The sequence below is a fragment of the Labrus bergylta genome, chromosome 1 (assembly GCF_963930695.1).
Source record: "Labrus bergylta chromosome 1, fLabBer1.1, whole genome shotgun sequence".
Classification (NCBI taxonomy): Eukaryota; Metazoa; Chordata; class Actinopteri; order Labriformes; family Labridae; genus Labrus; species Labrus bergylta.
In genome coordinates this window covers 22,030,834-22,045,982 of record NC_089195.1, presented here as the reverse complement: position 1 = coordinate 22,045,982, position 15,149 = coordinate 22,030,834, and the positions used below count along the sequence as shown (strand labels likewise).

Below are 15,149 nucleotides of genomic sequence, written 5' to 3'. Positions count from 1 at the left end.
TTTTTACTTTTTCATCGATATTAATTAAATTACCGGTAAACTTTTTCTTGAGTGATTAAGAAAAAAAATTAATTGAATTTGGACCTAATCCTCTTCCTAAGATTCTCTTAAATCGTCAGTAATTATTTTTTTTTAGAAAACTAATAGCTTCAAACAGCTACGTTAAAGTACTAATACAATACATAAATACATATATACAATATTGTAAGCTGTAAGATGCAGTTTTTATGACTCATTTTGCAAATAACATAATAAGATTGATTATTTTAATTAATATGATATTAGAGAACGGCAACTTGTGTGGAACAGTATGCGATGCTTCATTCAGAAAAATGGAAAACCATGAACCGTAGCACTTCACCTCCACTCAAACTTTAATATTGTTATCCTCTAACAAAACCCTGTTAAAAAAAACTGCATTGAAGGGCAGAGTAAGTGAAAAGGTATGTTCAGAACAATGACTCAGTTCCCATTCATATTTAAACTAATGAACATGTGTTTGCAATTAGTGCACACTGATTAACGGAATCTTCAAAACAAACTCACAATATGAAAAACTCCTCATTATCCAACATAAAAAGTGGATCAGTTAATTCACACAGGATGATAAATAATGGATGTATGCAAAAAAAAAAAAAAAAAAAAAACTTCAGTCACTTTCTAAGAAGTGTGGTAAGATGCAGCAAAATGTGTCATGACAATCTCCACAGCGCAGGAATCATAACAAGGACTGAACAATGTAGAAAGTTAAGAAAAACAAGGAAAATGAGGATTGGGGAATGAATTGGTAAAAAAGGATCTAGTGGGAACAAAGAGTTTAAAAGAGGACAGAAAGCTGTAAACTCTTTGTGAAATGTAATGTGCATCAAACTGTATTTTCTTCTCTCTCACACTCTAAGCAACATTAAATCACAGTAAGGAATGGTTCAAGCAACAAAAAAAACTCATTTAAAATAAAGCTACTCTAGCTGATAAGAAGACGGCTCTTTGTAATATGGTACACTCAGCTCACACAATGAACATCCAGTAAAGAGAAAAAAATCAAAAGTGCATCGCTGCCATTAGATTTTCTATCAAAATAACATGTTAATATCACAATCACATTACGATTATATATATATATATATATTTATTCACACAGAAATATTTAAAACGTTATGTATTATGATCTTCATTTTGAGTGTTCTTCTTTTAAGTACACTTGAATATAAAATGAAATTTACATTTTCATCAAGCAGTCTTTCCACTCTCATTTTACAAACAGCTACAAAGACAAATACGATGTCAACATTGAGACTCTGGAGGTCTTTTCTTCACACTGTCCTCACATTTCATTTGTGCCACATGTGTACACACTAGGGCACTCTTATTGCTGTATAAAAAAACCTTAATCAGAATTAAAGCTAGGATCAAGAGGTTTGAAGAAGAAAACAACTCAATTTCTTTTCATTTATCCAATCTGTCAACCAGGAGAAAACAAGACATAGCTCTGCTGCTCTGAAGCGCAACAGTTTGACAATGAGCTTCAACATTTACAACTTTAAAAGCTGAATTGGAATAACCTACCAAATTATTAACGGCACAAACTGCAGATGTGAAAATATAAGTCTGGACTGTGTTCGGGATGGACAATGAAAAATAGACTTTTTAACATATTTCATTGTCAATACATAGATTTGAGTTCATTTCACTCACTGTATGATTTCATCCTAGAAGGCTCTTTCTTTAAGTGACTAACAGCTATGCTGTTTAAAGAGCAACTTTACACCCAGTTATAGCATGAGCACGCCCCCTTCATATCAGATGGTGTGTGAACATGACACAATGAAGCCCTGTACTTAAACACAACATTATAAACACAATAGTTGGTATCTTCATACTTTCATTAGTAATTATACACGTTTGGTTCTAGTATTTCATGGACTATTCAATATGGTATCATTTTAAATTAAGTGGGCTACACAGAGAAATGTCATTCGTCCTCACTAATATGAGAACCGAAAAAATGAAATGTCATTCTTATATAGTGAAGAAAGGTCATTTGTTTTTGCTGAAGTAGCCCCTTTTTGCATGCTTTTTGTCAATCATCCTGATTTGAAAAATAACAGCTGAATATTTTAGTAGTCAGACAAACTAACATCAAATGTTTCCTCGTCAACAATTTTCGGGGTTCTCAATTTTTGATTTTGGTAGCTGAACTCGAGTAGAAAACTTGTAGGCTAGAGATAGAGATGACATCTAAAGTCAGAACTGTTTCCCTGTTAGGAAAAAAAATATGTATCTCTTTTTTGTCAGAGCAATTGAAGCTTGAATGCTTTTGATTTTAAGGTTTTAAACTGAAATAGTGAATAGTTACCAGTTGAACTTTTATGTTTGGTGTGACTTTACAGCAGCACTGAGCTGAGGGAGCAGGAATATGTTCTTTGTGAATAATCAGAGTCAGGAATGCAAAGGTAACAACACCAAATGACAGGTAAGGCATGGGCCTAACATTTATATTATATATAGTGATATTAATTAATTATTCCTTTGACAATAGTGCTTTTAAAGAAAATGCGTGATCGCATATCCAGAATATTTTGATGCCATTTGTAAAACAAAAACTGGACCAAGAACTGAACTTAACATGAACAGTGAACATAAAGATAAACACAGATGTTTGAGTCAGTGAAGAGGGAACTCTGAACAGCTGCAATGTTACAACAATGCCACAATATGCTTTACATTGTACTTTAGGAGTCAAGTCCAGATACCCTTGATCCTGAGAGAGCATACTGGGAACATTGGTTGAAGCTGATGATAGGTTAAAGTTCGGCTTGATTCCCCACTTTAGCTGAAGAAAGGTAAATCACCTCTTTTCATCCTCTCATTTGTGCACCATACATGGACCCAGCTGGGATTAGAAGATGTCGGGGCACAGGTCCCATTCAGCTTGGTCCTTTGCCTCCCAGTAACCGCCCTTGTAGACATGCAAGGTCTCTCCGGATACTGGGTCGTCCAACTTCTCAAACCACAGTGCCTGGTGGTTGTCCTGATGGATGCCTGAAAGAAAATAGAAACAATCTTAAGAGGTAGAAGAAGCTATAGTCATTCTTAAGTGGAGGACTTTGAAGCCACTGAGCCTTGAAAACAAATCTGGCTTCAATGAAGTATGCCCTTCTTTTTTAAACCAAAAACAAAACAAAAGAATGATCACTAATTGGCTCCTCTGCCGCATGGAGATCATACTCGCAACTTCTTCCCCAACTGCCCAGGAGTCAGGACCACAGAAAAAGGATCAATGACAGAAAAAAGCTACTCCCAAATACTCAAAAACTAAGTTTGCGCCAATTCTACAGTCAGCTACAGTCTTCTACGAGGTTCACTAGACTGCACAACGAATCTATAGAATACACTTAAATCAACAGGGGGTGCTAGAGAGCGACAGTTATGTTACTTGCTTTTGACTTGCGCTCCATAAGGACCTTCGTTGCCTTCAGCTAAGAGAGACCACGGTATAAAAAATGTAAAGTTGTGTTTTTAAAGATGAAATGAAGTGACTGAACATATTCAAATGATTGCGTTGGATGTGAAACGTCATGATCAGAATACTTGCTTGTATAAGGGGGAGGAGATGGTCCATAAGAGGCTGAAAATAGAACAGTGACCGATGAATCTTTGAGGGTTAAGACATAAAAATATTGGGAAGGAAGACAGAAAGCCAAACAAAACATGAAATGTAATGAGCTACTTGCATGCAACAGGTGTGTGAGGGGGAGAGTCCTCTGTGTCAGCTTAACGGCACGAAAAAAAGAAAGATGTAAATCCACCAACCAAACACTTTCCTAAATCCACACAAATATCTTGTTTATGCTCATTTTAGAAGTGCTTTGTGCAGCATTTAATGAGCTTGTAGAAAACACAAGGACAGATTTGTTTACTTCTTGTAAACAAAAGGCAACCGGATCTTGTCTTTGAAATCTGACACATTCTGTACTTTCTGTCACATTCTGCTTTTTTCACTTTGATATTTTATGAGCTATCTTTTCCGCACTAAACTAGAATCTTTCTGCCGTCGTGCAACACAAACTAACAGACTTTGTAGAGGCTGCTATGCGCTGTACATCTTCTCTTTTTTAAGTAAATGTGAGGTCAAGACTATTTAGAAATAAGCACTTTAACTTCCCATTAATATCAAGTCCACATACATGCCAGCTCTTACTCACTGCTCTGTTCAAATGCTGCACAAAGCAAATTTAAAAGCGCACATTGTATAAAGCTGTGAATGATACTTGCTTTCTTCTGAAACCTCATTAGCTTCTGTGGCAGTCTCCACTGCATCAGCTAAATGATAACAAACGGGTGAAAAGGGATGGAAAGGTGGATGAAGGGGTTTGCAAGACAGTGAAGAAGACCATTAACATCTTCCATAGGAACATAGGATTGTATACTGTATGTGGTTTAGCATCTTGAAGACATTTATTTTGTAGTGCAGAGGTAAAAAGAGACTAAGGGAAGAGTACTTGCTTTTCAAGGGTGAATCATTGATTGAATCCTCAGTGACAGCTTAGGGTTAAAACAGAGAAACAGACAGTGTTTCCAAGACAAACTAAATAGACACAAGATGAATGGACAGAAAAAGATAAGACAGAAGGAATATAATCTCTAAAAGAAGAGATAAGCCTCCTTGTTTTTTTTACCTTCCTCAGGTGAACTGGCTACCTTGACAGCCTCCCTCTCCCTCTCTCGCCGTGTAATGCGTTGTTTCTCCTCCAGTCTCTGTTTTTCTGCATTGGCCTCGTCCCAACGGCCGTCCTCCATTAACCGTTGGTCAGGGCGTCTGCGACTGTCTGTCGGCGCCACTCCCTCTTCATGCTCATTGAGCGTCAAGGCCAGTGAGGAGAAGTAGTACATGTTCTCCGCTCCCTCTCTGTAAAGTCATCACCATTAAAGATCGAAGACACAAAAGCCGTAACACTATTTCTACTGGCTGATTTTTTTTCTCAAAGAAGACTATGAAATCTTCTTGAAGATAGAAACTCACGGTAAAGGATTCTTTGTCCAGATTTCTTTCGCTTTGAGTGTCTGATAGACAGTCCTCTGTTTGCCTTCGGTGCCGTTCTCGCCTTTACTGCTCTGCATTACTCTGGAAAACTCCATCTTCTCATCCCAGGTTCCTGATAGCACATAGTGGGCCTTTCCTTCCTTGTCTGTGACAACTCCAGTGACCTGAGAGACAAATATAGTTCTCCGTTAGGGCTCGAGCAGTAGTACTAGTATTTAGTTACCCTTTTATTAGGTAGACTGAAACAAACTAGTTTCATTAACGACTAAATTCAACTTATAGTCCCTTGTTTTCAGAAAACTTGCTCATTGACAGAAAGAAAATTGATGAACCGGGGAGGAAAAATATGAACTGCTGTGGCAGGGCTTTCAGTTGTATCAGGAAACTAAACTTAATGTAACTTAATGTTGATTCTTAAACTGTGCTTTATAAACAGTATTGTGTATCTCTGTATAATCCATCTTACTCTGGAGAAAAAATCAGCTACACTACATACAGGATGTGCTATATAAGAAAATGAATAATAGAAACACTTAGGAATAACTGACCTTTCTTGGTACATCCCTAGAGAAGTAACTGTAAGGAGTAAACTTCAGGTGGCAGCGATCTCCTGTCTTGTGGTTCACCACATCGATCTCGCCTGACTGGATGTGAACAAAGGAAAGAGTCTTCATGTTTGAAAAACTGCAATATTGACACAGCTGAACGCTAAACCAAAGGATCACTGGTGCTAATGTTTTGACAGCTTTAAGTTTACCTGGTCAATCCATAATTTACCAACAATAATGTTGTGTATTGTTGTTGTCACTTTCTTCCAGGAGTAGTGATTGTTGCTCTTTTCAAATAGACACTGAATAGAACCTGTGGATAGAAAGGCAATAGTGTTACTATGATGGTGGTCACTTTGAACCTGTTAACCCCAAAATGTAAATATGGTAATCTTTTGACTACTCAAAGCGCTTTCACATCGCATGTTACATCTACCCATTCACACACTGATGGCAGAGGCTACTATGTAGTGTCACCATCAGATGTAACTAATCCCATTCATACGCCGCCAACGAAGCAGCGAGAGCAATTTAGGGTTGTTGCTGCAGCAGCTGGGGATTGAACCCTCGACCTTCCGGTTGAGAGCCGACGACTCTACCAAATGAGCCACAGCCACCCCAATATCATATTCTGTACTCTATATGTTCTGATGAAAGCACGCTGCAGGTTTCTGAAGTTTGCAGAGCAAGCTACTTGAGGATATGCATAACAGGTACAACACACTATTTATCTTCTGTGCTGCCTTTATTCATTCAGCCACACAAGTAGATATTAAAAAAAATGAAGCAATCACTTTCAAAATTCACATGATAAGGTAAGCAGTGTTTATAGGGCAATATGCAATTCATTTGAGGGCTTAGGTACACACACTTAAATTCAAATGACACCTCGACAAAGTAGACACTAGACAAATTGTGTTCAAACTACAGAGGAACGTTTAGAAGGTCAGAAATGTGTGAATATGTTGATATTGCCAACCTGTGATGCATGGTATAAAAGCAAATAGTATTTATATGTACCTTAACACACTTTTATATAGTCTTGTTTTTATATTTAAAACACACTCCAAACAACATTAGGTGTACCTAATTACTATCTACGGTCTTATTTCATCTGTGCTGCTATTCCTGCTGAAAGCATTTTATACTCCTAGGTTCAAACTAGTCACCTTTTTCCATACAGATTCAAATGTTTTCTCTTAAGGTTAGCTATATTGTCTGCACATACTCACCCAAAGGCATGATGGAAAGATATTTTCCTCTGAACTTGCTGGCCAAGGTGATTTCTTGTCTGAGGCTCCAGCCCTTTTCTGAGAAGGCGTGGTGAGCAGCAGCAGGTGGATGGTGACTCACCTGAAGAGAATTGAAAGAAGTGAAAAAATCCAGTAAAATATCAGTGAAGTCTTCTGGTTGAAACTCAATAGTCACCTGTGTGGTAGCGCAGTTTCACAGTTGGTTATAAATTGAAACCTTTACAGCGTTGTTCCTGACTCACCTGTTCACAGAGGGAGCGGTAGCCGCACTCTTTTAGCCTGTCAAGCTCAAATGTTTCACCCAGTAGAGGATTGAAGGGCTTTCCTGTGCGGTGGACTGTTGTGGAATAGGAGGAGACTGTAAACGCAGCAACATAACACATCTGCTCCAGAGAGCTCTGACATTTAGCAGCCTTATCCAGCAGTTCGAAGTACTCCAGGTCTTCAGATAGACGTTGCAGCATTGAGAGGGGCTCATTGAAATTCACCTAACAGGCACAAATTAACAGAGAGAAAAAGTCAGATTATTATTGGATGTTCTCACAAGGAAAAAAACACCTTTGACACCAGCAGGAGTTCATGTTTCTTACAGGCATTGGTATCTTTGAGAGCTCCTTTCCAATGCAATTCTTCATAATGCTCCACAGGTTGAGGTAATAGTTGGGCTTGTCGGGGATTCGTGTCCTTCTTTGTCTAACTGGCTCTAGCTCCAGGGGCTGTGGAGACTCTGGATTGGATGCCAAAGACTGCTCATCAAACTGGAGAAGGGAAAAAAATATTTAAGGGTCAGGAGACTTTGAAACAAAGGAGATGAGACACGTGGATTCACATTTAAACTTGCTTGAAAAAAACAAAGTTTACACACATTAACGGACTGATCGTCCATTCCAGTCTCACTGCTGAGCCCGCTGACGTTGCTGCCAGATCTTCTGTTGGACAGTTGAACAAGAATGCTTAGCAATTGCGACAAAACAATACATTAGAAACAATAATATCTTGAAGAAAAACATAGTTGAGGTTGAGAAATTAAAAAGAGAGACATATAATAACCTGTGATACTTGGGATCAGCAGGGACAGTAATAAACTCTGCTGGGTCTTCCATAGCATCAAAGAATTCGTTATCATCATCCTCATCACTGGCATCACCTTTTCCTGCCCCACCTGAAGTAAAACACAGACAGTCTGGTCAGGTGTGTTTGGCAAAGTTAAGCAGCAAACTCTTGGTGACATCAACAGTCGATGGACACAAGTTTGTTTGGGGAGAAAGCTTCACCTTTGTTTCCTAAGGTGGAATTGCTGAATGAAGATGGGAGAACTGTAGCTCCTCGGAAAGCTCTTTCCAAGTGGTTGTGCTGTTTAGCAAGCTGCTCCAGAGTCTCCTCCAGCCGTATCCTCTGGTCTCTTTCAACCTGTAAGGCCTTCTGCCAGCGCTTACTGTGGCTCTGTGCCAGGGAGAGAAAGTCTCTACAAGCCTTAAGGAGACGGAAAAAAAGAAGAGGGATATTTCAGTAAGAGAGCCAACCAAAAATGTATTGCATTCTTCAGCAATTTAACCTTGGATGTCTTACATTAATCATGGCGTTGGAGGTTATTCTGAACAGCGTTGCTCTTTCTGTAACTTGTCTTATCTTTTCCCCCATGTCGCCTCCGACACGAACCGCCTCCAGTTCTGTCAGAGACCTGTGTGTGTGTATGGAATAAAGGAATGCTTGAATAAATAAACTTTTCTTTGTATTGGTTTTACTTCTCTGAAGTAATCAAAATGTCAGTCTGATAACTGTTACCTTTGGAGGGCAGAGCCATGCTTTACAATAAGATCATTACAGGTGGTGAGGTCCTCCACCTTGCTGTTGAGTGTGCGTAGTGTGGACTGGACTTCTGAGTTACGGCAACCGCCACCCTGTCCTGAGGTGGGGGGCACAGCTGGACATTCATCGCCTGAGTCATCTGAGAGACAAAAAAAAAGGGGGAAATAACATAATGAAAAATAAAGCGTTAAGAAGAAATGCTTTACAAAGAGACATCCAAAGAAACGTTAATTGTACTGCTGTAAGCACTGTTTATAAATACTAAGAATGTTTGTAATCCACCTGGTGTAGTCTCCAAAATATTCACCTGATTCAGCCTGCATGTGGACAGCCTTTGCCTTGGCAAGCTCCAGAGCAGTGATCCATCGCTGGCGCTCTATTTCTGAGTTGGCCTTAAGGTGATAGGTTTGTGCCCCTCCATTGGAAATGACAAAATTACAGGAGTCCTCAACAGCAATATTGGCAGTTGCCAAATTGATGGTGCCTCGACATGTGTGACCCATCTCTGCCTGGCTCCTGGAGACAATAGAACAAGGGACAGTCATGTGGAGATGTCCTATGTGGTAAAGTAGAACACTTTATTCTAGTAAGTAGAGCTGCTATGATTGATAGATTAATTAAAACAAGAATGCTGATTACCAACTATTTAATTTGATCTATGAATTGATTTAGTCATTTTTTTAATTAGAATGTCGAACATTTGCAGTCAATCCTAATTTTTAAGAAGCTGGGAGTCCAGCTTCTTAAATATAAGAATTTCTTTTGGTATGTGAATATGCGGTTGAATTAAAGAGCAGATGAGGAAGTCACCTTGAGCTCTTAGAAATCGCGTTCTTAATGAGTGTTGGTCAAATTCTTTTTGACATTCACCAGACCAAAAATGTTTTATTATTCAATTATCATTCAAACAATTTTTAGTTTCAGCTCTACTTCCCTAATATATGCTATAAATCGTACATTTAAGATGATATTGAAGCATTTAATTGAGAGTACTGCCCTTTTAAATATACTGTATACATGATATATGTTTTTAAATCTACCATAGAGAGCATCAGTTTACAATTACAATTACAAAAATACAATTCTAAATACCAGGTTGTCTTCATGTTGAGCCAGGAAAGTACCTCTCTTATTATTTTTTATTACAAATTCAGTCACATTACCTGTAGTAAGACAGAAGTCCATTGCTTAGGACAAACCAGCGTCTCTGGTAACCTTTAATGTAGTTAGTCCATTTGAAGAGCCAGCCCTTGTAGTTGTCTCCAGGGGTTGGGGTTGGGGGCTTGGGCTCCGACATCACAACAGCCTGTGGTTCAACTGAGTGAGGTAAGAGCCTTGTGGAAATAAACACAGAAATATATTTAGTATCCTATCTGTTCAGTCTGCTGTATGTACATCTTACACAGCTGTCCTCAGTTTGCTGCACACACTTGAGTCAGTAAACTGGATTGTTTATGTCAACCCTTTTTTTTTTGGGTCATCACCACATCCTAACACTACAAACATTAAAGTATCTGTATTTGAGATATAATCACGTACTTGGCAGCTTTATTTTCTGTTTGGTTAAAGTAGACGAAACACGTTAAATCGGCAAATAACCATTACACTCCGGATGTAAGCCGTAGCTGAAATACTTGAATCTGAATGAACAGTGGCTGTGGTTTGTTGACAATGTGTTCAATGTTAATGATACCTGAATCAATTGAAGCCAGTGTGTCGGAGATTAACATTTTGAGTTCTGTTACCTTATCTTATCTAGGTTTACAGTTTGAGTATAATGTTACTGTCGAATATCAACATTACAACAAACGCCAGAGTAGCTGATGTAGTCTCCTGGAGCACTAATCTTCCTGGCTAACATTGAATGTTATTGAACTCTTGTTTTGAAAACACAGCTCACTGCACATAAAGCTCATTTAAACCCAGTATTTATTCGCCAAAATGACAGGCAAGTGATAAACAAACACGTCCCGCATACCACGAGTTACTTTCAGAGACATTAATTGGCCCTTTCCAAACATTAAAGCTACTTAAAAGTGTCGGTCGGGGAACATAGCTGTTAGCTAAACAACAGGAAGCTGCTAACTCAGCTGACACGTCGCAGACGACGCTAACAGTCAATTCAACTCCGTAACTATCTCCGCGTTTCTTTGTCCGACGTTTTAAGTAACACTAACATATTGTGTTGTACTCGTGGCGCTTACCTTTAACGTGTACAACTTTAGCTGTCAATTGTGTGCATGCCGTGTTGGACGAGGCGATGTTAGCTCGGTAGTGTTAGCGCTCACAGATGTATTTAACGAACGACTGCTTTGCTACAGGTTGCGTTACCGAAAATAGCGGCCGTAGTCACTTGACCGACAACTTTGGTTCCGCCCAGTAAACGGGATATAAACAACCGGAAACTAGTTGAAAAATAGTCTTGCAGGTCGTAGCCATGTAAATAAAGATTTTGTAAAATAATTTTCGTCATGAGTCATGGTGTTTGTTTTCTTATTAGAAACAAAAATGTGCGGTTATATACTGTTAGGAAACTATCGACTACACTCAGTATCAGCACCTTCTGTGATTAAATTAACAATTACTCTTTAGTCCAATATAATTTAATTAACTTAAAACGATGATTTCGATGAAAATGAGGGACATCCTTTAATCAACCACCAACAGCTGTCATTTGAACTTTCATGAACCATGCAGTCATCTACTGATTGCTTTATATATATATAAATATATTTATTAGGCCTTTTATTTTCTAATTTTCCTGTCAAATATAAAATGTAAAGCATGTTTAGCTGAAAACTTAATAGGAAAAACTTGTTTTATACATTATTCATCTTGAATTTGACTAAGGATGGTTAAAATGTGGGTTTTCAGAATACATCTGTTTTATCACCTATCATTTATTTATATTGTAAACCAAATTTTACTTCTAAAACTTGTCACTTTCCTTATTAATATCAGGAGCCATACACACTCATACCTTTTTGGATTCATTCTTCTTGCATCAGTTCTTTTGAGAAGTTCAAAGACAAAAAATGTACAATGCCTGTCACAGATTAAAATCAATGCAATTATACACATTACAGAAGCAGTTCAATTTTTCATAAAAAGTATTCCCCTACTGAAAAAAAGTAACATTACAAGTTACTATTCACCTTATGAATATGCAAAAATGAAAATAAACAAATATATCTCATTGGTAGTCACTTTATTCTTTACTACAACAATGAAGCACACATGAATTAGGAATAAAATTGAAGAAGTTACTTTAAACATTTTGTGTTTGTGTGTGTGTGTGTGTGTTTAAATGAGTGAGTGTGAATATATGTGTATTTTTGAATGACAAATAATTCACTTCTGCCCCAACTTATTTAGTGATGGTGTTTGCATTCATACTTTTCCCACTCCCACTAAGCACAATATAAGGTGTTTTCTGAGACTTCTGCTTCTCTTGAAGCAAAGCGACTGTCCCCAGCGGAGTATCACTGCTGCTCATCTTCTTCAGCAGAGCTTCTTCTTCCAGCTTTTTCATCCTCCTCTCTGTCTTCATCTTTCCAGACCCTTTCCCGTGGAATCGATGTGAAAGCTGCCTGAAGGCTTCTTTGGGAGTGAGTTTCCTTCCAGATTCGTCCACATACTCGATCTTGACATCAGGCTTGTATCCATCCTTGTCTTTGAAGTCTTGAGTGAAGCCTCTGTATTCTTCACGCCTACTGTACTTGTCATCAAAGCCCATCTTGTCCTCAATGCAGTAGTTGTCATTAGGCAATGCGCCTTTCGTTGCTCTGACACGAGCTATCTTCTGCATTTGAGTGTCCAACAGTCCTTTGTTTTTGCACAACAGCAGTGCAGCAGCAAGGCCGGAGCTGACGATGGGCTCTTCATCCAAAATGGTGGCAGAGGCTGTGGAGAAATCTGGTTGTTTCTGCTCTTCATCCAAGTTAACTGTGCTCCAGCCAACATTCTCATCCATTTCCGAGTCTGAACCTCCAGCATCATCCTTCTCCTCCTCTTGTTCAAAGTCCATCATGTCTTCTTGGTCCTCTCTGTTGCCTGACAGTCCGTAAGTTGGAATATCACCAAGCGCTCTGCAAAACTCTGAGGTGGCATTAAAGACAATGTTGTTTCTCTTATCAGGATCATTTTCATTGTCCTCTTTATCAAGGACTTTAATCTGTTCTGCAATCTTCTCCCCAGAGTCTTTGAGAAGCAGCTTTTGCCTCAGCTTCCTCTGCTTCTCCAATTGTTTTTGCAGCTCCTGCTCGGCCTCATCCTCCTCAATTACCTCTGACTCAGGTAATGTAAAGTCTTCGTCGTCACTTATGTCCATTTCTGCGGTCCTGATGTCATCAGACAATAGGGGGATGTTGTGTGAAGGTTCGCTCTTCTTCTTCTTCTTCTCCTCCTCCTCCTCAAACTCCTCCTCCTCCTCCTTTACTTCCTCCAGGTCTTCACCCTCCTGTTTGCGACCTCGACCACGTGACCTGGAGCCAAAATCAGTGCTGCGAGTGTCATCGGGGAGACGCTCAGCTGTCTGCTTCTCCTTCTTTCTGATCTTCCTCACACGGCGCTTGGTCTTCTTAAAGCCCACCATTTCTTGAGGTGTGTAATACTCTGAGGCGATAGTGAGAGCTGGCATTTCCAAAGTCTGGGCCTGATTTCTTAGAGCTTCTCTCATAGCCTGAAGTTCCCGCTCTCGCTCTCCGTCGGCAAAGCCCCCAGTATTCAACCGGAAACTCTTTTTCTTTTCACCCTCAATTTCTTCGTCATACTTTGACAGTACAGAGTGTGACTTGAATGTCACCATATCATCCACACTCTCCTCCTCTTCATAGGGCTTATACTCTGGCTTTTTCTTTTTCAACTCCACATTCTTCTCTGCTTTTTCCTTGTCCACCATTCCCACGTTTACAAGCACATCTTCTTCCTCTTCCAGTACACCCTTGTCCTGCAGGGTCAGGATGACAGTCTGACCCTCATTGAAGGAGTCAACCTTGTGCTGCACTTTGAGTCCCTTGAGATCTCCCGACGTGTAGGCCTCCTGTCTGCTTTGCGCAAATTCCTCCTCCACCAGGTTGCTGACACCAAACTCCTCATCCATCTCCTCCAGCAATTTGGCCCTTTTCTCTGCCAATTCTTTCTCTTTCGCCATCTTTCTGCTTCTCTCAACCCACGCAGCGGTGTCATCAAGCCAGTCATCCTCTGCTAGGGTTTTGACTTTTCCCAGTTTCTGATTCTGGATGCGTTTCTCTTTCATAGCTGCGAGTTTCTCTCTCATCTCTTTCTGCTGTTTAATGAGAACAGGGTTGATGGTTTCAGCAACTAATGGCTCTTCTTTGGTCCCCAGCTCCTTCTTGTTGTCACTCATTTCCAGAGGCTTCAGACCCAGTTTGGCTCGCAGTTTGTTTGTATCCTCAATGCTGAGAGATGCGTCTCCACTTGCAGACTGAGGCCCCACTTCTGCACTGCTTTCTTCATAACCAACATCAACTTTCTCCTTCTTCACTCGGGGCTCCCCGCTGCCCTTTTCACCTTTGCTGCGGCTCTCCCGCCCGCTCCTCTCCCTGGATCTGGAGCGTTTTCGTTTCTCTTTATCCCGAGTCCCATCTCGGTCGGCAGCGTCTCTGTCCCGGTCCTTGTGGCGATGTTTCTTGTGTTCGCGGCGGCGCTCTTCGGTGTCCTTGTCGCGGCTCTTTTCCTTGTGTTTCTTGGACGATCCCATTGTGTCTTACTTATAGAAAGCCTTGTGTATTACTGCAAAGCGTCTGGGCACTGAGAGGAACACTAGCCTTTGCTAACTAGCGAGCATTAGCAGCAAAAGCTACGAGGCTAACCGACGTCACAAATCAACTCAAGTGCGAAACTAAAAAAAAAAAAAGAAAAAAAAAGCCAACTCGAATTTGAATCCTGAAAGTACAAGACGACAAGTGAGGTTTTATGGAGAAAAAAAATCTCACCTATAAAGTCTATTTGTCTCAGTTAAACCATCTAATCTCGACGTTCAGGTACTATCTTCGCACCATGTTAAACGAACTATGGACGACAGAAATACTGTTTCCTGCTGATAGACTTCCGGGCAGTGTTGCCAGATCTCGCGAGAGAAACAAGCAACCAGCTCTATTGGAAACAAGCGAAGCTGGCTCCTCATAAAAAAATGAAATGAAGCCCAACAGGTGACCTAACCTACCACATAGTGTAAAAGAGAGGCCACTTGATATATATATATACAGTATATATATATATATATGTATATATATTGTCTCATTTTGATTTGAAAACAGTGATTGTGGACGGATCCTGAAAAAGGACAAACTATCGCGATCGTTTTTCGCTTTATTGTGGAGAGTTGGGGTTGAATCAGTAAAGGTTCATACAGGGAGCAAAGCCCAAACAAGCAACTGCACTTTAAAAAACAAGCCCAAACACCTGCAACCCGCGACTGACGATATTTGCAAGCGACTTTACAGGAAAAAAACAAAGTCCAACGTCGCTTAT

At 39.8% G+C, this 15,149-nt stretch overlaps 2 protein-coding genes across 17 annotated transcripts; both read right to left on the bottom strand.

The window, feature by feature from the left end:
- Positions 1 to 345: 345 nt before the first annotated feature.
- osbp (oxysterol binding protein) lies at positions 346 to 11,002 on the bottom strand. Of its 16 annotated transcripts, none has more exons than XM_065956604.1 (21): positions 10,859 to 11,002; positions 9,818 to 9,988; positions 8,962 to 9,170; positions 8,631 to 8,793; positions 8,415 to 8,526; positions 8,120 to 8,318; positions 7,896 to 8,007; positions 7,711 to 7,774; positions 7,436 to 7,603; positions 7,088 to 7,333; positions 6,825 to 6,945; positions 5,802 to 5,905; positions 5,593 to 5,688; positions 5,024 to 5,208; positions 4,680 to 4,909; positions 4,507 to 4,545; positions 4,276 to 4,323; positions 3,735 to 3,773; positions 3,596 to 3,628; positions 3,441 to 3,479; positions 346 to 3,042 (listed from the first exon to the last, which is right to left on the bottom strand). In XM_065956604.1, exons 2-21 carry the CDS (start codon positions 9,949 to 9,951, stop codon positions 2,900 to 2,902), a joined length of 2,484 nt encoding a protein of 827 aa, XP_065812676.1. In that variant the 5' UTR covers positions 9,952 to 9,988; positions 10,859 to 11,002; the 3' UTR covers positions 346 to 2,899. The 16 variants fall into 16 exon arrangements, with proteins under 16 accessions (XP_065812676.1, XP_065812684.1, XP_065812680.1 ...); XM_065956612.1 differs by having other exon boundaries at positions 4,276 to 4,314; XM_065956608.1 differs by having other exon boundaries at positions 7,711 to 7,771.
- Positions 11,003 to 11,845: 843 nt separating this feature from the next.
- sart1 (spliceosome associated factor 1, recruiter of U4/U6.U5 tri-snRNP) lies at positions 11,846 to 14,707 on the bottom strand. Its single transcript, XM_020647184.3, has one exon. It carries the CDS (start codon positions 14,374 to 14,376, stop codon positions 12,022 to 12,024), a length of 2,355 nt encoding a protein of 784 aa, XP_020502840.2. The 5' UTR covers positions 14,377 to 14,707; the 3' UTR covers positions 11,846 to 12,021.
- Positions 14,708 to 15,149: the final 442 nt, after the last annotated feature.

Coding starts and splice junctions, on each gene's coding strand:
- osbp (XM_065956604.1), bottom strand. CDS start 9,951: ATGTCGGAGCCCAAGCCCCCAACCCCAACCCCTGGAGACAACTACAAG. Junction 8,527..8,630: donor CATGGCTCTGCCCTCCAAAG/GTAACAGTTATC, acceptor ACACACACACAG/GTCTCTGACAGAACTGGAGG. Junction 7,604..7,710: donor TGGACGATCAGTCCGTTAAT/GTGTGTAAACTT, acceptor TCCCTTCTCCAG/TTTGATGAGCAGTCTTTGGC.
- sart1 (XM_020647184.3), bottom strand. CDS start 14,376: ATGGGATCGTCCAAGAAACACAAGGAAAAGAGCCGCGACAAGGACACC.